The sequence below is a fragment of the Microcaecilia unicolor genome, chromosome 1 (genome assembly GCF_901765095.1).
Source record: "Microcaecilia unicolor chromosome 1, aMicUni1.1, whole genome shotgun sequence".
Classification (NCBI taxonomy): Eukaryota; Metazoa; Chordata; class Amphibia; order Gymnophiona; family Siphonopidae; genus Microcaecilia; species Microcaecilia unicolor.
The window spans coordinates 346,333,817-346,361,512 of NC_044031.1; the positions used below are offsets into that span (position 1 = coordinate 346,333,817).

Here is a 27,696-nt window from a genome sequence, read left to right on the forward strand (position 1 = left end):
GATGAAATTGCGAACTTACGAACAAGAACCCCATGCAAGCATAACTCGACACCATGGTTCAATGATGAACTGAAAAAGTTAAAAACACAAACCAGGAAACTCGAATGAGCATGGAATAAAACAAAAGATGAACATAGACTCAACACATGGAAACAAATACAAAGAAAATACAAATACGCAATAAGACAGGCCAAAAGAGCATACTATGAAACCAAAATAGGGACAGATTACAAAGACATGAAGAAATTATACCAACTCGTGAACAAACTCCTAGACACCAACTTGGTCACTACCACGAATACAGACATCCCATCTGCAGATAAACTTGCAAAGTACTTCAATGAAAAAATTGTAAACCTACGCAACACGCTACCTCAGAACAACACCGACATTGAAAACTTCCTTGATGAACTGGACCTAACCATTGTAGAATACCCGGCAGATCCTTACCATCGAAACAGTTACCCAGGTGATTAGTAGGCTTTCCAACACTCACTGTAAACCTGTCCCAGCTACATAATGAAATCCGCCCCTGACCACTTCATAGCAGACTTCACATCCCCCCTAAATTACATGCTTCAGCAAGGCCTCTTCCCTAAGGAAAATGGCAATATCCTACTCACCCCAATACCAAAAGATACCAAGAAAAAAACAATCGAAATCACTAACTACCGTCCAGTAGCATCTATCCCGCTGGTGGTCAAACTGATGGAAAGCATGGTAACCAAACAACCTACAGATTACATAAACAAATTCTCAATATTACACGAATCGCAGTCAGACTTTCGCCCCCTCCACAGCACGGAAACAGTATTATTCACTCTTCCAGCCAAATTCAAGCAGGAAATAGCAACAGGCAAAAACATCCTTCTCCTCCAATTCGACATGTCTAGAGCATTCGACATGGTAAACCATAATATATTAATAAGATTACTAGATAAGTTCGGGATTGGTGGAAACATACTTAACTGGATCAAGGGCTTCCTAACCACAAGAACATATCAAGTAAAATCAAATTCAAACATATCATCACCATGGAAAGCAGTGTAGAATATTGTCATTACTTGCCTTCTGGGAAAAACAGGTCAAGAGGCTTATAGCAGCCAACTAGGCCTAAAATCATAAAACAGTCTCTGACTCAAGATTTCACTGTAGTACAGCAATACTGAGCTGTGACATGTGAAACTTGGCAAGTTTGCAAAAAGAGCTGAGCTGAGGTAGAAATGCCAGATGTACAGGGGCATAACGAGAAGCAGCGGTCAACGATATCTTGCAAGAAATGGATGAGTAGTTAGCCAGGTGCAAGAAAAAAACAGAACTTAGAGGGGGGCTGGTCGAAACTTGGGGGACAGAAATATCATGGTGGTTGAAATTAGCATGTGTTAAAAACAGAGCAGTCATTGCGGTCGAAACTAAAGATATTTGCTAATTGTGCCCAACAAATGTCAATGTTAGAGATACAACATAAGAGAGTATATAAAGTGACAGCTGGAAAAGTCTGTGGAGATCTCAGAACTTGTGCAACCATTTATATCACTGTCTGACCTCCCTGTGAGAAAATATGCTGTGATTGCTATTACCAATGATCATTCATAAACTGTTTGGTGAGTATAATAAACTTGAGAGCTGATTTCTCATAACCACTGTTTTCTTCTCTTTACTGTTTCCTGACTTATTCAGAGTAAGTGCAATACTCTGGGGATTGGGGAACCTAGATAAACAAGGGAAATATACAGCAGCAGCTTTGGGTGATTTGTTCACTCCTAGATAGATGTGGCTGGCCCACTAGTTTAGGAGGGATAAATACACTCTGAAATCAAATCAGCAGACTGCGGAGTACTGCAAGGATCAACGCTATCACCAATCCTATTCAACTTAATGATGACCCCACTTGCCAAGTCCTTATCTAACCATGGCCTTAACCCTTTCATATATGCAGACGATGTCACAATATACATTCCTTACAAAACCAAACTGACAGAAATCACCAACGAAATCAAGCTCGGCCTGAACATCATGGATTCATGGGCAAATGCATTTCAACTAAAACTCAATAAAGGAAAAACTCATTGTCTCATCCTCTCATCCCAACACAGCGCAGACATCCCCACAAGTATCAACACCCCAGATCATACCCTTCCTATCTCAGACAGCTTGAAAATCCTTGGCATTACAATGGACCATAACTTAACACTAGAGAGCCAAGTGGCATCCACAACAAAGAAAATGTTCCACTCAATGTGGAAACTCAAACGTGTGAAGCAATTCTTCCCAAGGGAAACATTTCGCAACCTGATACAATCAATGGTACTAAGTCACTTAGATTACTGCAATGGAATTTATGCGGGATGTAAAGAACAAACCTTAAAGAAACTTCAGACCGCTCAAAACACGGCAGCTAGGCTTATATTTGGTAAAACGCGATTTGAAAGCGCAAAACCCCTCCACGAAAAACTACAAGGGCTCCCAATCAAAGAACGCATCACCTTCAAAATCTGCACCCTGGTTCACAAAATCATCTACGGAGAAGCCCCTAGTTACATGACAGACTTGATCAACTTACCAATTAGAAATACATCCGAATCAACATGATCTTATCTAAATCTGCACTACCCAAGCTGCAAAGGACTTAAATACAAAACATCTTACGCATCTAGTTTTTCCTACATAAGCACACAACTGTGGAACACATTACCAAAAGCCTTGAAAACGATGTACGACCACCTAAACTTCCGGAAATCACTAAAAACCAACCTGTTTAAAAAGGCATACCCTAATGATCCAACTTAAATGCCTAATCTGTGCAACACAACCAAACTAAAGAACGTAATGGACATAACACAACTCTTTCATTCTCTGATTCCCTAATGTGGCTGTGCCACATGAACTTGATCTTACCACAACATCACCCTGTATTTGTTCACACCGGAGCCTGCAAAGGCCTCTCTGGTACTATGTAAGCCACATTAAGCCTACAAGTAGGTGGGAAAATGTGGGATACAAATGTAACAAATAAAATATCTGCCGAGTTGCGACCTGCTGAAATGTTCGAACTGTGGACACTAGGGACAGAAGGTTGTCTGCCCGTGCCTCCGAGAGATAGGCTCGAGCTATTCTCGTGTCCAGAAGTTCTCCAATGAACTCCAATTTCTGAACAGGAGTGAGATAGGACTTGGCGTAATTTATTACAAATCCCAGTAGTTCCAGCACCTGAATAGTCATCTGCATGGACTCTCAAGCAATTTGGAGGTGCAGATTTCAGATTGAGGGTGTTTCCTAACCGGATTTTTTGAAGAACCCACCGGTTGGAGGTTATGAGAGGCCACCTTTGGTGAAAAAAAAACATTAACCTCCCCCAAACTGGCAAGTTGTTTGGAACGGACACTTTTATTGAGGCTATGCATTGCTAGAGCCAGTCAAAAGCCTGTCCCCTGCTTTTGCTGGGGAGGAGCAAGGGCCTTGGGTGCATGCTGTTGATGAGAACGAGTGGGCTGGGGCAGAGCCTGACTAGCCTAGGAATAGGCAGCACTCCGTGACCCCCCAAAAAACCTCCTACATGAGGAGGATGTAGCAGAAGGTGCCTGGTGGGAGAGAGAAGCCATAGCATCTGTGTGCTTCTTGATCTGGTCAACCAGGTCTTCTACCCTCTCTCTGAAAAGGTTAACCCCCTGGCAAGGTACATCCACCATCCTCTGCTGGACCGAATGGTCTACGTCAGAGACACACAGCCATGAGAGTCTGCGCATCGCTATACCATGAGCAGAGATTCTGGATGCCACATCAAATGTGTCATATGCGCCCCTGGCCAGGAATTTACAACATGCCTTCTGCTGCATGACCACCTGGCGAAAAGGCTCGGCCTGCTCCGGAGGGAGGGCACTGACCAAGGCAGACAGCTGCCTCACCGAGTTTCACAAGTGAATGCCCGTGAAGACCTGGTAAGACTGGATATGGGCAGTGAGCATAGTGGCCTGATACGTGTTCCTCCCAAAAGAATCCAAGGTCCTAGCTTCTCTGCCTAAGGGTACTGAGACATAGTCTCTAGTACTCTTGTCTCTCTTGACGGCGGAGTCCACCACCATGGAGTTATGGGGTAACTGAGACCTCATCAACCCAGGTTCACCGTGGATCCGATACTGGGAATCAGGGATCACGGGGCCAGACAGAGGGAACGACCAGTTTCGCATAAGGATTTCCCGGAGTACCTTATACAAAGGAGCCATTACTGCCTCCTTAGGTGGAGAGACATAGTCCAGGGCCTCGAGCATATCAGTCACTTCTGCAGGGAATGGAATAGCCTCAGCCATTTTCCATACAAATGATGAAAAGGAGAGGCTCTCAGGAGGAGACAGTCTCCTTTCAAGTGGAGAGGAAGGTTCAGAGGGAATCTCAAAGGACTCATCGGAGGAGAAGTACCTGGGATCTTCCTCTGACTCCCATGAGCGATCCTCCTCAGTATCAGAAAGGACTTCCCTCATGGACCTCCGAGACTGAGCCTGCCTCGACGCCGACTGACATCTTCGATGGTGATGTCAAGGGGCCGATGCCCGCATGGACTGCAGTGAAGCTTCCTCCACCAACGTTGATGGGGAGTCAATCTGGGTGGCAGCCAACACCCAGGTTGAAGGGCCAGACGCAGCTGCAGCAGACGGCATGGCAGGCGCAAGCACCCTCTGCTGAAGCAGACTGGCACAGTAGTCCTTCCAGAAGCTATGGAAGTAAGGCACGGATGCACTCGTCAGTGGCAGAATTGGTTGAGGCTCGGGAGCAAGAACCGGAGTGCTAGGAGGCCGAAGCGTCGGCACCTCCTGTATGGAGGGGGAACGGTCCTCCCATCACGGACACTTCTCAGGTGCCAAATCCTTCGACACCCCAGTGCTCCTGGCACCATGTGTCGAGGGGGAATGGTGATGATGCTTCTTAGCCTTTGCTCGATGCACGTCACTGAGGCTCTTCAGTGCCGACGAGAACAACGAATCCTCTCGTCGCCTCGGGGTCAGGTCCGATGATGGACGGTCACGGGGGGTCCTGCACAGCAGGAGGCCTCAAGACAAGTGGAGACCCACTCGATGCCTCACTGCTCCCAGTGTGCCATTTTTCTCTCTGGGCTTCTCGAGCAAGTTGTGTCCTCTTCTTCATATGAAAACAAAGGGCACAATGAGCCAGGTTATTTTGGTAAGGCCCAAGGCACTGAATACACCAAGAATGTGTATCTGTACCTGAGATGGTCCAGTTGCACTGAGTACAATGTTTGAAGCCGCTGGGAGTCTTCAATGACATGGAAGGGAAAACCGCACTGGCGAAATCAAACAGCTCGATTGTGCCAAGAAAAAAGGCACAAAAAGGGAGAAAACCCAACCACGCGGCCGAAAAAAAGGGCCGCTGCGAAAAACAAAGGAAACTTAAAACGGGGGAAAATTAAACTAAGAAAATTTAAAGGAATTATTTTTTTTTAAAACAAAATGAAAACAAAGTGAAACCAAAAAAACTGAAGCAGAAAAAACACTTCAAAGCTGTGGAGCCACAGAAAAAGCTGTCGCTCCTTGTGCGGAAGAAAGAAAACTGAGCGGGCGGGAAGTCAGTCTGTGCCTGTGCAGTGCGCCGCGGCACATGCACCAGAAGGCTCTGACAAAAGATTTTTCTTTTTGCTATTGCAAATGCCAGTTCCCGGGCCAACGCGGATGTCGACTCAGTTTTGAGAACAACTCAGCCTGCTTGTCCTCGGAGAATAATTATAACAATATCAAACTATCTTCATTTTCTTTTTCATAAAAAGTAGACTTTAAAATTAATTTGTGTAAGCACTTAGCAGTCCAAAACAAGTAAAGTCAGAAATACAGATCATACCTAATTGTGCAGTCACCCAGAGGATTCACCTTTGGGTTTAAAAAGTAAAACCATGCGCATGCAAAGCCTAGATAAACGGAATTAAAACAGTTCAAAGCAAATGCCCTTAATATGTAATACTTGGCAGCAATAATGGAACATATCAAGCAGCCTGAACCAATAGAAAATATATGTGAGATCAAATAAAATGCTATCAACAATAAAGAACATGGATAGAACAGTTCAGATTTTTTTAAAAAGCTCTCCCTCCCTCCACAGCAAGCATTTTTTAAAGCCCAGAGCACAGCCCCCTCCCTCCACAGTCTGTGTAAAGCTACAAGATGGCATTGTGATCTTGAACCAGGAAGTGAGTTTGGAGTGCTGGATTGGAGAGAGTTGATAAGCGGGGCAGGAGTGGAGCAGAACCGAGGTAAGAGCTCCCCTTGTTTTCTGATTCAGCAGAAGGAAGTGCAAGGCAAGGGTCTTTGGCTGCAGAGTGCCCTGAGTATCACAGGACCTAGTGGGGAGAGAAGAGGGGAAAGAGTGAGAAAAGAGAATGAGGTGAGGGGAGAGAAACCAAGAGGAAAGAGTATGGGTAGAGAGGAGAGAATAAGGGAAGAGAATAAAGGAAAAGGAAAGAGTGAGCGGTGAGGAAAGACAATAAGGGAAAAGAGAAAAGAGTTGCTGCTTCCACGGCCGCCCCCAAACAGCACAGCAGTGCAGGAACCAAGCCTACTGCTGGATCCCGCCTCCCTCTGCCAATAGGAGGGTGTCATGTTCAACCCGTGGCAATAGTGACTAACCTGCAGCCGCGGAGTGAAAAAGCGCCCAAAAACCAACAACCCGTGTTTTTTTTTGGCGAGAATACCACGAACTGGCAACTTTGGAGGGGAGGGGAAGGGCAGAATTCCCTCTGTGATCAGCAGCAGCATCTTTAGAAACTGATTTACTAAGGCTTGTTTTTGGATGTGATATGTTGTGTACCTTAAAGGATTGATTTACTAAACTTTCAGTCAGTTTCCCTTCTGGAAGCATGTTGTCAGCAGTGTGACATTATCCACCTGATAAGTGAAGCAAAGAGATATTGGCTTCTGTTTCACATATCATCAGAAAACGATTCCACAATATCACTGTCTCTGGTAACATTCAATAGCTAGTACAATAGCTAATACTGAAAGGTAATTTTAAAACAATACAGGAATGTAAGACCTTTGAAATAAGAATGATTGAATATTTTGACACCCAACAAACAGGACTTAATAAGGATCTGGGTTTTCTAACTCATTATAAAACATAAAGCTGTATTTCTCTATTTATTACCCTCCTCTCACCTACCAACACCCATTCTGTTAGAATATCAATGAAATGCTTTGATGTCCCCATGCATACCCCCACCCTCCCACTCTGTCAGACAGTCAAAGTAATGCTTTGATGTTTCTCTCATATATACTATCTGCTACCTCATTTGCTTATTTCCGATCTGAGGAAGAAGGGCAACCTTCGAAAGCTAATCAAGAAATGTATTAAGTTACGTCCAATAAAAAAGGTATCATCTTATTTTCTTTTCCATGTTTTATTTTGTTTGATTTCTATTGATAACCTTTAAGAGTGGACTAACACGGCTACCACACCTCTCTACTTAATAGCTAGTACACAAACCAGGACTAAAGACCACCCATTTATAAAAAATGTGTTTGTCACAGCTCCCACAAGTATAATTTGATATATACATTTTTGTATGTATATAGAGTACCCTCAGATATTTCCCACAATTTATGCAGACAATAAAGCTACTATATAGCGGTATAGCACTTCTTTCATCGGGTTACTCTAAACATTTTTGGGGGGAGCAACATTGTGTTCATTTTTAATTTGTTTCCCTTCACCATAATCTGAGTTTCCTCAGGTTGTAGAGACTGACGAGGTGGCAAGGGTTGTGTGAACAATCCTTTTGCATAAAGTTTGTTGTAATTCTGAAGTCATTTTGTGAACATTTCCGGCTACTAAATGGGTGTAGATGCCTTGATAAACCACTTTGATTTAACAGGAGTTAGGTCTCGCTCCTCTTGCTGTTTGACTGAGGAAGAAGGGAACTCCTTAGCCTTAACCCTCATCCCTGATGAAAGCAATTGAAACCCACGGAGTCGGGCGGTTCCAGGGGAAGGTGTGAGATGAATGTTTTTCAGTGATGCAAGATAAGTGCACAGCTTTTTCACCAAGTATTTATACATTTTTAAAGTGATTTTAATAGCACTGCGGTGAAGGGAAGCAAATTAAAAATGAGCACAATGTTGCTCCCCCAAAAAATGTTTAGAGTAAACCGATGAAAGAAGTGCTATACCACTATATAGCAGCTTTATTGTCTGCATAAATTGTGAGAAATATCTGAGGGTACTCTATATACATACAAAAATGTATTTATCAAATTATACTTGTGGGAGCTGTGACAAACACATTTTTTTATAAATGGGTGGTCTTTAGTCCTGGTTTGTGTACTAGCTATCACATATCATCATAGCATAAGTCCCCAGATCTAACCGCTCCCCCCCCCCCCCCCCCGACCCAGCCTTCACCTAGTCTCTCACTCTATCTCAGTGGCATAGAAGAGCAGTACCTTTCTGTGCTGAGAGCTGAAGGAATGAACTCTCGGTGAGCAACTTGGAAGTTTGAGATCCCTATTCAGGGTGTGTCCGAGATGAACTATTTGAAGAATCCATCAGTCGGAGGTTATAAGAGGCCACCTTTGGTGAAAAACTTTCAGTTTCCCCCAAACCTGGAAGTCATCTGTGAAGGACACTTGTACTGCAGCTATGCTCTGCTGGAGCCAGTCAAAAGCTTGTCCCTTGCTTTGACTGGGGAGCAGCAGGGGCCTTAGGCGTACACTGTTGACGTGAACAACCACGTTCGGGTTGAGGCTCAGTAGTCTGGCAAGCCAAAGGGTTGGACCTACCGGTATATCTAGGATAGTAAGAGGAACTCCTCCTTGACTACCAGAAGTCCTCCTAGCTGAGGAGGCTAATGCAGAAGGCACCCAGCGGGAGAGATAAGAGATGGTCTCAGTGTATTTTTTTTTTATTTAGTCTGCAACCTCCTTAACTTTCTCTCTAAAAAGATTATCCCCTCGGCATGGGGCATCTGCCAACATTTGCTGAATGGAATGTTCCAAGTCAGAAACACACAGCCATGACAGTCTGAACATTGCAGTGCTTTGAGCAGAAATCCTGGATGTCACATCAAAAGTGTCATAATTGCCCTGGCCAAGAACTTGTGACACGCCTTCTTCTGCTTGACCAACTGGCGAACTGACTCGGCCTGCGTGTCTCAGCCAGGGCAGACAACTTGCACACTGAGTCTCGCAAGTACATGCTCGTGAAGATCTGGTAAGATTGTATATGAGAAATGACCATTGAAGCCTAGTACATCTTACTCCCCAAAGAATCCAGGGTTCTAGCTTCCCTACCTGGGGGCGCTGAAGCATAGTGTCTGGAAATCCTGGATTTTTTGAGAGCGGACTCCACTACCATGGAATTGTGAGGCAACTGAGGCCTATCAAAGCCAGGTGCACTGTGGAGCATATACCACAGTGTCAATCTTCTTGGGCACAACAGAGACTGGCAGAGGGGACTCCCAGTTCCTGATGAAGACTTCCTTGAGCACCTCAAGGAGAGGTAAAGTCACAGCCTACTTAGGAGGAGATGTGTAGTACAGGACCTCGAGCATCTTAGCCCTGGGCTCTTCCTCCACTTTGTGAGCTGGCCACCCTTCCAGACTCCGGCCAGGGCTGACCCTGCTTAGCTTCCTTCACACACAGTCACTGCTGGGCTCTTCCCTTCTTGGTAATTCACCAGGACTCTGCCTTAATCACTGGGGAGCTTCCTGCCTTCTCTTCTCCTTCCACAAAATGCTCACCAACACCAGGCTTCTTCTAATTAAGGGTTTTATTATTTGCCATTTAACATCATTCTCATGGCTTATTTCTTCTTTAACACATACAGTTCTTCTTCCAAAGTAAATATAACAAAAAGGCATTTACTTAACTTAAGGCAGTTCTAAGGCAGTTCCTCAAACTCAAACAGTCAAACACAAGCATCTACTTTCCTTCTCCAGCTGTCACCTTTTCCAGAGAGAGCTTCCCCAGTGTTTCCATCTACTTCCTACAGCTTTCCACCACTCTCTTAATAAAGCTGCCTGCAACCCTCTCACACCTGGTTCAATTTCCCAATCAACTGCTGGCTTCTCACTCTCCTGCCTAGAGTCCTCCCCATGACTCTGATTCCTTTGCTGCTGCAGTACATTCTGGACCTTGTAGTTCCCTGCCTCTTCACAACTTCCAATGGAAATGGAATGGCATCAGCCGACTTGGGTGGCAGTCAACACCGGGACTGAATGCGGCACCAGTGTCAGAGGTTGCACCAAAGGCTGAGGGTCAAGTGGGGTCACAACGTGAGGCAGGATAGGCACAAACACCCCCGATAACGATGCACACCATTGAATAAGACCTTTCAGCAGCTCAGGGAGCAAGCCCCAGATGCACTCATTGAGGGTCAATACCGGGAAAAGCTGGGGTGCCGGCTACGGCACAGGTTGCAGAACCACTGGGGTCAACGTGGGAGCTGGATCTGGGCTGCTAGGAGACCGGCACATCGGCACCTCCTGTATGGAGGTGGAGCAGTCCTCCCAGCATCAATGCTTCTCGGGTGCCGAATCCTTCGACGCCCCGGAGCTGCAGGCACCATGTGTCGAGGACAACCGATGACGATGCTTCTTGGCCGTCACCCGAAGAATGTTACTGAGGCTCCTCGGTGCTGAGGACGATGTCAAATCCACACATCGCCTCGGGGATAGGTCCGACAATGGACAGTCCCAGGGGTCCTACATAGAATGAGGCCTCGAGGCAGGTGGAGACCCACTCATTGATTCACTGCTCCCAGTGTCTAAGGGTCTAGTAGCAGCCATGCTTTCCAATGCTCATGATGCCAAATAACTCTCCTCATGCCCTGTGATCAGTGCTGGATCTATATTTACATCTAACCCTCCTCCTGGACAACAAAGAAAAGCCTACAGCAACCTGCATCAAATGGGCCATCCAAGGATATCAGAACCAGAAACTATAAAGTTCATACCTGCAATCTGCGAGTTAAACATTTATTTTAACTATAAATTTCTAAAATTCTGAATCTGTTAAGATTCCTTAAAATAAAAGTCAACCATCAACCCATCTGCACTAAGTCTTCAAAGAAATTCACATAGAAGTGCTAAGTAGAGACATTTGTTTCTCTATTGCTGGAAGCCTTTCATCTCACATGCCTGGTCTGAATTTACAACCTTAAAAAGGTCTGCTCTTTTAGATTATTTAAAGCCTTAACCCTGCATTGCCAACTACTAAGACTGCTGATCCACAGGGTGAACTCCAGTGCAACCCAATGAAATTATGCCTAACTAGCTTCTGACACAAAAAAATGTGCCTTGGTCCCACAGACCATGAGACTTCGAGCATCCCAGTGCTGTGTGGGACAGGAAACCATAAACCCCACCAACCAAAGAGAAGATAAAAGTGCAAGAGGTCAAACAGCTACATAACAGTACTTAAAACATCATCTCATTGCCACACCAAAGCTACCCCCAGAACCCCCCCCCCCCCCCCCAGACCACCCTTGGGAATTATATGACTGGTGAATGCTAGATCAGCTGCAAAGAAATCCTCGGTGATCCGTGATGTCATATATGAACTGCATCTTGACAATCTAGGAATAAGTGAAACCTGGCTAGATGAAAGTGGGGGTTTACCACTGGCTGAACTATGCCGAACAGCTTTAAACATCCAACATTAACTAAGACCAGGAAGACGGGATGGAGGAGTAGCAGTCTTGATTTGGAATACAATCAAACTACAAAGAATATCCATCCCCCAGCTACATGAATCAGAATCTCTTTTAATCCAACTTGAAGAGGAGAAACCAATCTGGCTGTTCATGGTATACCGAGCACCTCGTAACAACCCATTATCTGTGCAAGAACTCCTACACCCGATTACTCAAGTCACCCTGAATTACCCTAGGCTGGTGATCATGGGAGATTTCAATCTATACATCGAAACCCCAGATAACACCACAGCTGTCTTTCTGGACATGATGATAGCACTAGGATTTATACAAGTGATCAATTCTCCAACCCATGAAAAGGGTTAACAGTATTGAAATAACACCACTATCATGGTCAGACCATTTTCTAATTAAACTTTCCCTAAGTGACCACCTGAAACAAATAGCACCTCTCAGTTTGGAAGGAGATCAGAGACAAAAGAAAGCTGATCGCTGAGAATTTCCTAGAGGCCTTGGATTACCCACATGTGGATGAAAAGACAACTACAGTGTCAGAACAGGTTGACATCTGGAATAAACACTTAGCCAAGACCTCAGAGAAAATGGCATCACTAAAAAAGGTCTTATGCCCCACTCACAAAAGCTCACCTTGGTTTTCTCCAGAACTTCGGCTCCTTAAACGCGAAGGACGGAAACTGGAAAGGAGATGGTGTAAATCTCACCTGGCTGAAGACAGGCTAAACTGTAGGAAGCACACGGCAAAGTACCGCCAAGCCTTAACAGCAATCAAAAAACAGTATTTCTCTCAATGCATTGCAAAGGCTGCCAATTCAACCAAGCAGTTGTTCAGTATAGTAAACAGACTACTGCAATCCCCACAATAGAACCAGCCTGCCCAGTGTAAACAGAGGGTTAAAAGTGACAAAATCCTAAGAGACCTTCAACCAACTACCTGCTCCCTCAACCCCTACCCATCAAAGACAGTGCAGCAGGCAGGTATGGGCCTCACAGAAGGCAGCACAAAAATTATGAACACCTCTCTTTCTAATGGGCAACTACCAACAGCATTAAAAAGGGCAGTGGTTCACCCTTTCCTAAAGAAAAACAACCTTGACAAGGAGAAACTTTAAAGTTACAGGCCAGTATCCAACATCCCATTTTTAGGGAACTCATAAAACAGTCTGTGTTCAACTTAATGATTGGCTAGAAGAGAGAAACTGGCTAGATCCATGTCAATATGGATTCAGACCCGGTTATGGAACAGAAGCGGTCCTCAGATCCCTACTAGATGATCTTCACAGAAACCGAGACAGGGGATTCGCCTCAGTGTTAGTACTGCTAGATTTCTTAGCAGCTTTTGACACTGTGGATCATGATATCATGCTAGAACGACTGACAGAAACAGGTATCAATGGAACAGAACATGCCTGGTTCAGATTCTATCTATCAGACAGACAACAATCCATAATGTATGGCAGCAACTCATCACCACCATAGACACTGACCTGCAGGGTACCACAAGGATCGATACTGTAACCTATTCTGTTCAATATCTACATCAAGCCACTAGCTGAGCTGATTCAGTCAATGGACACTCAGTTCTACATCTATGCAGATGATGTGCAGCCAGTCATACCCATAGAACCTGACTTACCTAAAGCATGAATAAACTGATTACCTGACTAACATCAATTCAAGTTTGGGCTAAACACAACAAACTTTGCCTGAACCCACGTAAAACTGAGCTTATCTGGGACCCTAACACAAGTGGATATATACCTGACATCAAAATCCCTTTTGGGAAGTACAAACTCCCCCTCAAATCACAAGTCAGGAACTTTGGAATACAATTAGATTCAACACTTACTCTGATTCCCTAAATCCAAGCAACCTTCAAGAGCTGCTTCTACTATTTGCGACAGCTATGCTGATGCCTCTCTCCTTACATCGAGAAGATAAATCTTATCCCAGTTGTGCATGCCATGATAACACCAAGACTGGATTACTCCAATGCACTATACAACGGTATGACTACAAAGGGCCTGCACCAGCTCCAGTTGATTCAGAATGCAGCAGAAAGACTCATAGAAGGTAGCAAATGAAATAACCACATCACACCATTTTTGCAAAAACTTCATTGGCTACCAGTACAATACAGGGCTAAATTTAAAACTCTATGTCTGATCTTCAATGCCCTCAATGGAAATGGCCCTGAGTACCTGAAGAATAGGATGATCCTCTACACACCGCCAAGGACACTAAGGGGTAGATGCACTAAAAAAAACGAGCCAGTAACGTGGGTTTTAAACTGGTTCAAGCCAGTTTGAGCAATTAGTAAACTGTGCCATGCACAAAAGGCTTCTCCGAGCCATTTTCCAATCACGGTAGCAACTAACGAAAACAGAATGCAAACGAGCTAACTACTATAGTAATGTGGACGTGTCGCGATGCACTACCGATACCAATGAATGCACAAAAGGAATCCGAACCCTTTACCGTGATATATTGAACTTGTGCTCAGAGGCTGCCGGTAAAGTCCAGAGCTGTCATAATCACGTCATAACACGTCCATGTAGTGCGTGCATAACCTTCGACATGCTATATATGCGTGGGTACGCGCGTGTGCACATTTGTCGGAGAAGTCATGGCTGCACGAGGAAGAAAGCCCAACTTCTCTGACATGGACGTGCTGTGGCTGGCCCAGCTGTTCACCATCAACGAGAAGCAGCTTTTCCCCTGTCCGGGGAAAAGGCGCAATATAATGCGAATGGGCCAAGGGTGGAAGGTGTTGCAACGCCTATTCAATAGGCGTTCTTCATACCCCAGATTCGTAAGTATTGGCAGCATATATGGACGTTCGTATATGCGTGTAAAAACAGGTATTTGACTAATGACCATTAGTGGAATGGGCGGTGCGTGTTCGTCCTCATTTTTCCTTATACTGCCAGCAAATATGAACGTTCGTTATGTGCATGTTATAAAAAGTCGTTTGCTAGAAGGTGTGGTGGAGCTAATGACCATTGGAATTGGGGGTGCATGCTCATCCTCATCCTCATTTTTCCTTATACTGCCAGCAAATATGAACGTTCGTTATGTGTAAAAAAAAAATGTTTTCTAGAAGGTGAGGTGGAGCTAATGACCATTGGATTTGGAGGTGCGTGCTCGCTCTCTGCAAATATGAATGTTCGTTATGTGTGTGTACAAAAAAAGGTGTTTTCTAGAAGGTGGGGTGGAGCTAATGAGCATGACAGTACATCATTGCTTTTTTTAATATATATTTCTTTTCATCTGATATGAGATAGCCCTTCTTTTTGTTTTACAGGTTGAAGAGCTGAAAAAACGGGCTCGGGCATTAAGAAAGGACAACACAGAATGGCTCCAGGAGGTCAAGGCTAACCTTGACAACAGCCCAGGTATTTGTTGGTTGACATGAGTCTATGAGATGAGATGACATTTGTTGGTTGACATGAGATTTGATAATGCCCTGGGGTACTGATATTTCTTTGTCTCTGCAGAAATGTCATCTTCTGAGGCTGAAGAAGATGATGGTGATGATGATGGGAATGAGGGGTCCCTGGCTGGTCCTGCTCCTCCCCACCCTTCCTGTCCTACCCCTGGTCCCCATCCCTTGCCTTATGCCCTTGTCCGTCTTGGCCCCTCTTCTGGTCCCCCACCAAAGAGATCCCGCCAAACCCCACTCATGCGGCTCCCCGCCCCAAAACATGGCCCATTTCACCTTGCTTCTCCGCCTCCCCGAACAGACTCGAGCCCCCCTGCCTCCCCCCCAGCCGCACTGTCCCACCAGCCGTCCTCTCCCCTCTGCCTCCCCCCCCAGCTGCACAGTCCCACCAGTCCTCCTGTTCCCCATCCTACCAGCCCCCCACCACCCCTCCAACCCCTGCTACCCCCTCCCAAGCTGACCCTCAGACTTCCCTCCCCCTTTCCCTAACCCATGCCGGGGCCTCCGTCTCCACTGAGCAAGTCACCCCCCTCCTGGAGCGATTCGGCAAGATCGAGATTGTACATGGTGAGTTTCACAAGGATTATTGCCTACGCCAGTGTGTGCATGTTAAAGCTGTCCGCGAGGAAGTTTTCTAACAGTCCCTCTGTTGCCTTTACTGGCAGGTGGCATGGTGGACCTCACAGGAGAGGAAGAGGACATCCTCCCTTATCCCCTCACTACCGTTGATCGCGGTGTCTCCCCCATACCCCCTGCTTCCACCTTTGCCAGATCCACCTCCCCTATCCCTCCCACTCCCACCCTTGTGGACCGCGCCTCATCCCCCATCCCTCTCGCCTGTACCCACCTTTTCCCTGATGACCTACAGGAGATGGCCAAGGTACTGCACATGGGAGGGCAGACACTGGAGGACCTTTTCCAGTTTCTCCAGTATCTGTCCTCCCAAGTACTGTATGTGGGCATCCTTGAGGCCATCTCCTGCCCCTCTCCCCCCTATCTAACCCCATGATATATATCCTCCCCCCTTGTCTATGTTTTGTATTTAGTCCCCCCCCCCCCCCAGCAACATATTATGTATTTTTATTTTTGTATATATTGCCAATATATTTTTATAAAGTTTTTTCATTGTTAATACAATTCTGTGTGTTCTTGTGGGGGTTTTTTTCAAAGAGGTTGTGTGGGGCCTGGGTTATTAGACAGCCATTGCACAGAGATAACAGCACTTACCGCCACCCAGGAGGAGAGGAGTAAGAAAAAGGAGGAGGAGGAAGAAGAAGAGGGAGAGAAGGAGGAGAATGAGGCTGCAGCTGCCCTCCAAACCCAACATCCCCTGCCTTTCTATATATTATACTACATCTATGAACTTTTATTTGGGTAAAGACTATTCTGTGTGTTCTTGTGGTGTATTATTTCAAAGAGGTTGTGTGTGGGGTGGGTTATTAGACAGTCATTGCATAGAAATAATAGAAACTATAGTAGTATATCACAAAGTAATAAAATGTTGATGAAACCGTTAGGGGGGGGGGGGGCGAAGCCAACATGTGATCAGATATACTGCATGAAGCAACGTGAATTTCCAGATGTGGTGGGAGGGAGGAAGAACACAGACAAACAAATCGGCTTCTAATTTCAAGATCCAGGTCTACACGCATTGGCTGTATATGTGCGCATATATATGACGTACATATTGTGTGTTATTAACAAGCGATGCACAATTCTGCGTGCTATCATCACGTTTGTCCTACACGTGTCTCACTACAACTAGGAAATGGATGGCGGATTTTTCCTGGCATAGTTGGACTTTTTTGCTGGGAGGCAACATGCTGCCAGGCGAAAAGCTGGAAGGCCGGGACAGGAGCCAAAGCGACCCGACCCGTTCATGAAGACCCTGCCCACATTCGCCCTCGCCTCCACTCCCGCCCACGTGTGTTTCGTCCATGGGTGGTTTTGGAAGACATGTCAGACAGGAAAATAGTAGATGACTACCGCTTATCCAGAACGGCTATATATGAGCTGTACCAGGAAATACGTGCTGATCTTGACCCAACCACTGCAAGATCTCATGCAGTACCTGGGCTGGTGAAGCTGCTGATTGTTCTTCAGTTCTTTGCCACAGGGACATTCCAGCATGTATTAGGGCGTAACAGCGGCGTGGACCAGTCTACTGTTTCAAGACATCTAACACAGGTACTACTCTTTCGCACAACCCCCTCCCCGTCTTGCGTCCACGGTATCTGCTCTGCCCTCCTCCACCTTTGTTACACCCCCTTCTCATATCTTTATTGTTTAAAAAGTGCATGAACAAATACACCCCTTTGCTCTATGCTGCAGGTGCTGCGCGCCCTGAAAAAATGTGTTCGCAAGCACATTGCATTTCCTAGGGGGGAAGAGGAGCGGAGGAGGATCAAGCAGGACTTTTACAAGATTGCTGGCATGCCCAATGTCCTGGGGGTTTTGACTGCACACATGTTGCCTTCACCCCGCCTGTGAATCAAGAAATGCAGTACCGTAACTGCAAGATGGGATACTTGCTGAATGTGCAAGTGGTGTGCGATGCAAACCATAGGATCCTGGATGTTGTGTCACGTTATCCGTGGAGCTGCCATGATTCCTACATCTTGTCTAACAGTGTGCTGGGAAAGAAGTTTGCAGAGGGGCAATTCAGACAAGGGTGACTTCTTGGTGAGTATTTTTTGATTTTCTAACAGATGTGGCAGTGGTTCTGGAGGGGATGCATATGACACCCGTTTTAAAAGTGGCACTACACTTTTAAGGTGAGAGGCCTCTGTTTGGCATACTGTTACGCGCTGATAGCAATGTATTGTTGTGTTCCTGCAGGGGATGCCGGATATGGATCTAAAACATGGCTATTGACCCCGCTCGCAATGCCCCGGTCGGAGGCAGAGAAGCGCTACAACGAGTCACACATCTCGACTAGATGTACTATTGAGCGGACTTTCGTGGTACTAAAGAGCCGGTTTCGCTGCTTGCACATTTCTGGTGGATCCCTGCAATATTCCTCTGATAACGTGGCAGATATAGTGACTGTGTGCTGCATGCTTCATAACATCGCACTGAAGCAACACCTAGAGATCGAGATTGTAGTCCCTCCAGAAGTGGACATAACCTCCTTGGACAGAGGATCCGATGTAACCAGGGGAAATGCCATGCGTCAGCAGCTGATCCGGGAGTAATTTTCCAGAATTCCTCAGCCTGTGTAGCCACCTACCACTTATATGAGTTATCAAAATAGAAAATAGAAGGCATATATGCATAGCTTTTGTTAATATGTGTTACAGCTAGAGACCCCTCCACTGGAATAGTGGTGGGCAGAGCTCTAAAGCCTAGGCTGCTAAGAAGCACTGACCAGGCCAGAAATCTGATGATGGCTTTGCAGCTGAGTACTTGCTGAAGCAGGACCCAGCTGGCAAGCCTTATCAGGACCTGGGGTAACATCCAGATACAGTTTTAAAGGTTAGATGAAGGATTAAATGACTTGAATAACTAAAACTTAGGTCAAGCAATTGAATTTAAAATGGAGTCCTTTTCATAAAATGGATACCTATCCCTGCATTAGTCAGAGAGTTGTTTACCAAAAAGGATGTTACAGGTATTGAGAAATTGTAAGAAGGGGGAGATTTGGGCATCTGATCTGTGGTTAAGCAAACTGTCAGAAAGGATGAATCACAGATGAAAAAAATTGAGTCCCCATTGAATTGTATGGACAGCAAGCATTATGTTTAAATCTTTTTATTCAAAACAAAAGTGACAATTGCAAATACAAGTCACAGGTAAAATTGACAACTTAACATGTCTGCAATCCAACTCCAATAAACATATAATGTGGAAAAGCATGTTTCAAACAAGCAAGCATTATAAAAGAAATGTAAATCTAGATAGAAATTGGAGTCCTTCCCCAACGCCACTCCGAGGGCGAAGCTACGGTCGGTTGAACTAAGAATCTGACTGATGTGTGTACCAGCTTGAAGTTCCAATGGGTGAGAATAAAGATTATTTCTATCACTTGCTTTTCTAGTCTATGCCTTTATCTGTTTCTTGGAACATTCTTACACAAATAGTGTTCACATTATGTGGGAGAACAGATGCCCTAGGATGTCCTTAGAAATTAGGAGCCAGAAAACAGAGGTCATATTTAAAAGACTTATTATGAGCCTTCTGAAACCCTCTCTCCACCTCCGTGGGCAAGGGTCCTGCGGGGGTCTAGAGAGGGGTAATTAAAAACAGTGGTGTACCCTGGCTGCTGATCTTTCTTTCCCTGTTGCCTTTCTCTACCCTGGTCTCTGCCCCTTTTGCTGTCAGTCCTTGGCCGCAGATGGGATAAATTATGCGTCCAAGGTCTGCCCCACGTTCTTTCCTTGGGCTTCCCTTACGGCCGCTTTCCTTGTCTGTCTCCCCCTGCTCTTTGACCTTAATCTGTTTCCTTCTTGTCCCTAATGGACCTGTTAATCTTTCTCTTTCTATTCCCTGTAGCTGGATTTTTAAAGCACTCTGATGTGAACTCATTCTTTCTCTTTTTATGCTCAGTGGTTTCACTCTTTCCTGTGGTTTGCTCTTCCAGCCGCAGATTCTAATTGCGTCCCTGATATTTTGTTTTATCTCTGCCTTATCTCTTATGAGCGGATGCCTACTCTCTCTTCTTTGACACTCTTCTATTATAGTGAGTGAATCCTACCCGTCCTGAACCCTTTTAACTTACACTGGTCTTTCTTCTCTGCCCATCTCCCCTTCTGACAGCTCTACCAGCTGCATCTTTTTAATGGTCCCTTATACCTCCAGTTTCACTTCTACCCCGTCACTCTTTTTCTGTTACACCTGCATATTCTTGCTCTTTATGTAGGTCTCCTTTTTGCTTTCCTTTTACTGTCTTGGTATCCTGTGCCCCCATCTTGGGTATTGGCACTATCTGTTCCGGTATTCTGCTCTTTTTCTGCTCTCTCTCTCTTTCCCCTTACTCATTTTAACTGTTGCTCTGTCCCTTTTGTGATATGGTCTATTAATTGTTACTTGTCCCTATACCTGTTCGTCTACTTGCTGTCCCTTTTTGATTTGCATGGTGTGTGTAACTGTACGATTGCTGCGTGATTGACGCATACCGGCTGGGCCACACGAGTGCGTCCCAACGGCTGCTATTTGTTTAAATCGGGTGTTGAAGCTCCGCTGCGGTCTTTATGCGACCCCCCCCTGGGTCAACGCAGTAAGATGAGACACCTTTTCTGATTCCACACTTTTAATATACTTTTCTCCTTGTATATTCCTGTGTTTGTGGTCTGTGTCTGTGTCACCTGTATTTATACAATTTGTGATCTGTTTTGTGTGCTTGGCTGCTATCCCATGTTTCTGTGGCCCCCCTTGCTGTACTGTTTGCGCTACGTATTTGTGTCCCTTTACTCTTGGTCCACTATCTTTTACTGCGTTACACTCTGTGGGTCCGTGGTTGTCTTTCTAAACTCTCTCTATCTCTCCAAGGTTTCTCTCTTTCAAATGGCTAACCTTTTCTGTTACTAGGAGCTTGTTTCCACCTTAAACAACTGTCTCCTCTTTGTTCCCTTTGTCTTTTCATGATTGCCGTCCCTCATAGAGATCCGGGCTCATTTCCTCTGTGCCGTACTCAAACCTCCGAGAGGTACTTAACCTCTACCTTTCATGCTCTCTGATTCTGTTTTTGGCCACTTACACTAATATTGATTTCTCCCCATCTCTGTTAGAAACTGTCCTGATGTGTCTTTGTGAAAGATTTATAGTTTAAATATTACAATTCTTTGCCAGCTTTCTAGCTGTACGTTGGCATTTCCTGCTTCACATTTAAAACTGCGTAGTAAGTCTTGCTTCCTTATTTTTCTGTTACTGCCAGGCTCTATGGGCACTCTTCCCCCCCCCCTTTTTCTTCCTGTTATACAGCTGTATACTTGATAACCCACACTTATTTCTATGCCTGCCTGCTTTGGAAACCCCCGTCTGAAACATTCATATATTATAAATCTCCACTTGAGAAGTCCCAGTCTGTATTCCGTCTCTGGTCCCCGTAGCCACTTTAGCTGCACTTCCGGGTTTAATTTTCGCTGCGTAGACCCCCTGTCTCTGCCAGTTTCGGCACCTTTCTGTCATACTCACTCTATATATGAAACTGTTACTATGCTCTAAGTCTTCTACCTTTGTATTTTCTCTTTGCTAAAAGTCCCTGCACTGTACATTTTCTAACCCCGAGTCCGGTGATGTACAGCGCCATTTCTCTATAAGCTCGTTCTGTCTATAGGAAGATAAGTTTTTTCCAGTTCTATCTGCATTGGCTTGTGTTCCCTGCAGATCCTACCTCTCTCATCTGGGTCCCACCACACAATAGACTCATATTCTCCTTTCATCGCTCCATACCCCCGTCTAAGTCCAGTTCAAAGTCCTGAACTAATCCTGACAGTTGTCTGCCTTAAGCTCCCGTTGTTACTGCTTCTCTCAGTGAATCTGCCACTTCTTTCTGCACCCCCTCCCTCCTGTCACAGCCTCGGCTGTAAGACTGTTAAATTCTGTTGCAATTTCTCACACTTCCACCTATACTTTCTCCTTGCAAAAGGTCTCTTGGTCATTATACGGCATTCTCCTGTCCCCTGGCTCTGTGACTTCAGAAGCATGCTCTTCTCCTTCATGCATTGTCAGTGCTTTATACTGTAACTTATGGCTGGCTATCATAGTACCGTGTTTCCCCGAAAATAAGACAGTGTCTTATATTAATTTTTGCTCCCAAAGATGCACTAGGTCTTATTTTCAGGGGATGTCTTATTTTCGGCGAAACACTACTACTACTTAACATTTCTAGAGCGCTACTAGGGTTACGCAGCGCTGTACAAATTAACAAATAAGGACAGTCCCTGCTCAGAACAGCTTACAATCTAAAGGACGAAATGTCAAGTTGGGGTAGTTTAGAAACACGGTACAAGCCATACCCAAATGCACCACACTAGAGAACCAAACGATTACACATCCAAAAAAAAAATCCCAACGATGGCCTCTGATAGAGGAAGAACGAGGAAAAGAATGTGTTGCTTTGTGTTATAGACGTCCGGCTGTCACAAGGACACAAAAAAACAAACAACCTCCCCTAATAAACCACACCACAGTACCATATCGCCATCACTACCTCCACACTAATGGGAACTGGGCTGGGTGGCTAGTTGCCAAATAGTGAGCTTCTGGTGGGAGAGAGTGGGCACCCATCGGGGCCAAACAAAAACTTTGCTAGGTCTTACTTTCGGGGGAGGCCTTATATTTAGCAATTCAGCAAAACCTCTACTAGGTCTTATTTTCAGGGGATGTCTTATTTTCGGGGAAACAGGGTATGCGGCCATCTTCCGGTCTGATTGATACTTTTTCTTCTCCTTCCTCTCCACCCACTATGGGCGTAGCCCTGGGTGTAACTCCACACCCCAGATACGCCTTCTGCCTCCCGTCTTCAACTCCTCCCCACTTTTGTATTCGTCCCCTGCATAACTCACTTTTTTATTGCTTTTGCGTGTTTAATCCACTGGGTGTTAAATAAAATATAACTAATGATATTTCATTGTCGCTATTCTATTGGCTTGTCCTTGTTAATTGCTCCTGTATAGTTGCTACTGTGCACTGAATTCCTTTTTAATTTTGATGGTCTCTTGGCTACTATTTTCAATTGTAATTTTAAAATTGTACTTGTCCTAGTAGCTGTTATCACACCCTTTTAATTTACAATTTGTTTTGGGACAATGTTATACTTTTAATTAATAATGTTTAAGGTTTGTCATTTATTTTCCTATTTGATATTTGCTTTTGGTCATTTCTAGCTTGTGTAATCGGTTCTGAATTCACTTTTATATTAAGGTTTCCTGTTGTTGACAATGCCAGCCGATGTTTCTTGCTCCCAAGCTGTGCATAATTTCATACATAATTGCTGAGGTTTCCCTGAATTTGTAGTTTGAAATGGGGCTTTATTGTGATATAATTAGGAAACATACCTTTACAGTTTGCTGTTTAGACACTATATAGATTATATCCTGCTCTCATTATAAGCTAGGCGCTATGCTGTCCCCACCCATCAGCTTCTATTGCTTGTACTATCTATGGACATTTTACTGTTTGTATTATACTGCGCTAGATATGAGGGGATCTTATTCGCTCTCTAGATAAGATTCTCATATGCTTTGCATTTCCGATACACATATATTTCTGGTTTATTTTTGTGCTATGGCATACTCGTTTAAAACAAACAGAAAAAGTAAACACTGGGCCTTCAGGAATGAGAAAAATGCAATCCTTTATTAATGATGAATACCCGACACGGGCCGTGTTTCGGCGTACAAACGCCTGCATCAGGGGTCAAAGCTCTTCTAGGTCAGCTAGTTAGCTAGTAGATAAAGATGATTAACAAACAGCTTATATTCCTGTATACGCTCTCCTGCCGGGATCCGTACATAAGCTTCTGTTGTTTTCGGGAGCTGTTCCTCTTTTGAATGACTTTCCAGCTTTCTGGCAGCAGAAAGCTGGAAAGTCATTCAAAAGAGGAACAGCTCCCGAAAACAACAGAAGCTTATGTACGGATCCCGGCAGGAGAGCGTATACAGGAATATAAGCTGTTTGTTAATCATCTTTATCTACTAGCTAACTAGCTGACCTAGAAGAGCTTTTTGACCCCTGATGCAGGCGTTTGTACGCCGAAACACGGCCCGTGTCGGGTATTCATCATTAATAAAGGATTGCATTTTTCTCATTCCTGAAGGCCCAGTGTTTACTTTTTCTGTTTGTTTGGTTGCTTTTGTATGCTGCTTTCCCTCTGTTTTGTGACTGTATACTCGTTTAAAAGAAATATTAGTTGCAGCCCCAGCACCGTGCCATTGTGTTAGTTAATGGTTTGACTTTAAATAATACCACAAGCCTGTTTATCTTCAGGAAACATGGGTTTTTGGATCCTGGCTTTGAACAGTATTATAGATTGTCAGAATTATAAATTGTCCTCTTACTTAAGTCTCGTTTGAAGGATGCTTTTTGACAATTTTAATAAGCAGTGGACCTGACTTTATTATAACGTTATCTACAGGAAATACTGTACTTCCTCGCTTGCATTGTGGTTTTACAGCCTGGACTGGCTTATTTTAAACACTTGCAGTAATGGGTTATGTTGTCAGGGCCGTGCCTAGGGTCTCTGGTGCCCCCCTGCAGACCATCAATTGGCGCCCCCCCCCCCCCCCCATCTTCTTTCTCTCTTCTCCCAGTATAGAAGAAAAATAACATGTGGGGGTTTTTTTTCATTATTTTTGTTTCATTTGTACCCCGCGCTTTCCCACTCATAGCAGGTTCAATGCAGCTTACATATTATATACAGGTATGTATTTGTACCTGGGGTAATGGAGGGTTAAGTGACTTGCCCAGAGTCACAAGGAGCTGCCTGTGCCTGCAGTGGGAATTGAACCCAGTTCCCCAGGACCAAAGTCCATCACGCTAACCACTAGGCCACTCCTCCACTCCTATAAATAGTTAACCCCTATGAACATGCAGCAGACAGTTGCCAAAAAGAGCACAAAACCCAACACCAGTAGTAAGAGCAGAGAAAAGAAAGCACTGTAGAAAGGAATAAAAATGCATACTGCCATCCCGTCAAAACTGGAATAAACTGTTTGAAACCCAATAAAATAAGGCAAATAAACCAGCAATAATCAAGCTGAGACTAAGAAATTGTTAATGGTTCTTTGAGTCTCAGGGGGGCAACTCTTTTACACAACTGAAAAGCTTTAAAATCACCAGCAACAAAGAGAATTAAGTGAGGATGAGCATTTGAAGAAGGTCTGGTAATATTCAACTGCTGAAAGGTTGAAGAGGGCTGCTCGCCAGCTCTGTCATTACACTGTGTATAAAAAACATCAAAACAGCAACTCTGGCACAGTTCATTCATATATCATCCCCACAGTTTCACAGCAGCAGAAGACACAAAACCTAATCAGGTGGGATCAAGGCAGCTCAAAATCTCACCCTGTGCTGACCCTACACTGATATTTTTGTTGTTTTGTGGGACCCTTGGGCACTTAACCCTCAGTCCTCACTTAAGAATTCCTTGCAGGTGCATTAGTTAGCACTTTCCTCTTCTCTCAGACTTTGTCCTTACCTCATTCACAACACCTTCCTCCAAGCAGTTCAACTTCTAGTCCTGAGACTGTGCAGCACTTTCTCCCTGGCCAGTGAACCGAAACCCTGCTCGATTGCAAAAGAAGCAGATGGACGGACGAACTACTGAAAAATCTGTTCTCTTCCTGTGTCCCGCGATCACTGTTTGTCCTGGGAGTGAAGTTCCCAGCCACAGTCAGACCCGTGTGGGCAATGTGTGAGTGAGGCTGGAGGCTCCTCCAAGGCGCGTGGAAGAGCCGGGGGCAGTGCTAAACAGCTGAGCGCTGCGCACAGGAAGACAGCAGCGCATGCGCATAGGCGCCGATGTGCCAACACAGTAGTTAGTACAGCAGTTTATTTTTAAAATTTTTAATACAACAAGTGTTGTCAACACTCGGCTGGCGCGGCGCCCTTGAAGGCAGGCGCCCCCTGCCTTGCTTACCCCGCTTACTGGGTTAGCACAGCCCTGTATGTTGTAATGTTTCCTGATGAATATTTCCACGTCCTGAGAATGACAATCACTTTTAAATAATATGGTTCTATAAAGAATTAAATTGTGTAAGTCTTTATAACAAGTTTTCTGTTTTTACTCGACAGCATTGCGAACTAGGATCCAACACAGCAAATCATATGAAATTACAATGGTTTATTGTTTCATTAAGAGCTAGATAACCCCTTGTATAACTTATATGATAGTAGAAGTATTATGTACTATATAGAAGTATTTCTTTGCTTTTATCTTAATAGATATGTATATAAAATTAGTTTTACCTTTCCTGTTGAGAAGATAATGACAGCGTGCCATGAGAATACAGCATTGCTTAACTTCTTCATTTATTTCCTGTTGGTTCTTTATAACCCAACCCACCTTCTCTTTCCTTTTAATGCTGCAGTTGTCCTGCTTGTCATCATTTAAACATGTCATTTCAGTCACTGATTAGTATGTATGTTTTATGCCATATCATTGGAAGTTCTTGGTGTAAGAATCACATGTTTTAATTTGTTTTTTTTTTCCCCTTTCACCTGTTTAGGCACAAAAACTTCCTGCCATCGCATTCGGGTTTATCTTATTTACTATGTTCCTTTTCTGAGTGTATGGGTATTAACTTGTCATATTTATGGGTATTAACTTGTCATATTTGCACCACGATTCTGGTGTCCTGTTTGAGAATTTATTACATTATATGCTTCTCTTATATTTTCCTGTTTAGATGCTACTTCCAACCTATCCGGTACCCGCCCCAAAAGCATTTAATATGTATTTACCTTTATTTCATTTATTCTAGGGGTATAGCTCCGGACTACACATGTTACAATGCCTTTTTTGCCTTTTGTTGAAATCGGTGTTTCAGTAACATATATGGTTCTCCCCTGTTACTCTTATTATAGTATGTAGAAGTTTCATGTCTTGTTTAATGTCTATATTTTGTTTCCATACACAGCTCCCAACATAACCTTACAGCTTATTTTTTGCCTTACAATACAAATTAGGTAGGCCCAGTTTTTACCATATAATATGTACACTTTATTTTTATTTCGCAGCTGGATCCTCAAAGTCTTCAGAATCGGCTGCCGCCCTTAAGGTGCCCTACAGTTCATCCCTCATATACGTAAATATACAGACATGATGCCAGGCTCTGCTCTTACAGGCTGGAGATTATTGCCAGGTCCTTGTTTACATTTTGTAATTTAAAGTTGGGAAATTTTTACTCCAATTCCCTATACTCTATACCTTTTCTATTTCTATATCTTTATCTTGAAATAAGTTAGAACAATTGACAATTACTGGTACTGGCTGGGATTGCGGTAAAACACCCCATATTGGGACTAATATCTGCATTAGGCAGGTTAACCATGGTTGGGGTGACAGTAACTAAAAATATAGATTTTGGAATATACACCTGTTTTAAGGTGTCCTCTAGTGAGGTGTTTTGTTTTGCGTAGCTGGCGTATCTGGCCCCCCTGTATATACTTGTAGCTGGTGTCGATCAGTTGCTGGGGTTTAACTACTGATCTAGAAATTAGTTGGGAGGGTGCCTGTCCTAATTCTGGCAGGGTATATCCTGGATTTCTGAGTCTAGAACACTTAGGAACGTTAACTGGGGGTGTGTATAATGTCTATAGGTCAATGATGCATTTATGGGGCTCTTGACTAGAGTGTACACTATGTATAATCCCTACTCTTCAGACTTTCTTCTTTAATACTTTTACTAATTTTAACGCTTATATTGGGTTGTGAACAAATGTTAGTTCTCTGTCTCTCCAAATTATGGGGATTCCTTTACCATCCATTTTGTGAGTAGTTAAATCTTGTACAAGTACTTTGATGGTGAAGTGAGTTCCTACTTTTTCGGACAGACTACATAAGGTCTAGACATTAGAAGATATTGGAGTTATTACAGAAGATACATAAGAGTTATTGGATTTATTACTGAAGATACATAAGAGTTA

General features: G+C 44.2%; 2 protein-coding genes across 2 annotated transcripts in view; one reads left to right on the top strand and one right to left on the bottom strand.

Moving 5' to 3' along the window:
- The window catches only part of ULK4 (unc-51 like kinase 4), a gene marked incomplete in the record, with an annotated part of 1,752,451 nt that overhangs the window by 437,129 nt on the left and 1,287,626 nt on the right, over positions 1-27,696 (bottom strand).
- Positions 17,037-17,664, top strand: LOC115474067 (putative nuclease HARBI1). Its single transcript, XM_030209380.1, has 2 exons — positions 17,037-17,295; positions 17,440-17,664. The coding sequence occupies exons 1-2, from the start codon at positions 17,065-17,067 to the stop codon at positions 17,596-17,598; spliced, it is 390 nt and encodes a 129-aa protein (XP_030065240.1). The 5' UTR covers positions 17,037-17,064; the 3' UTR covers positions 17,599-17,664.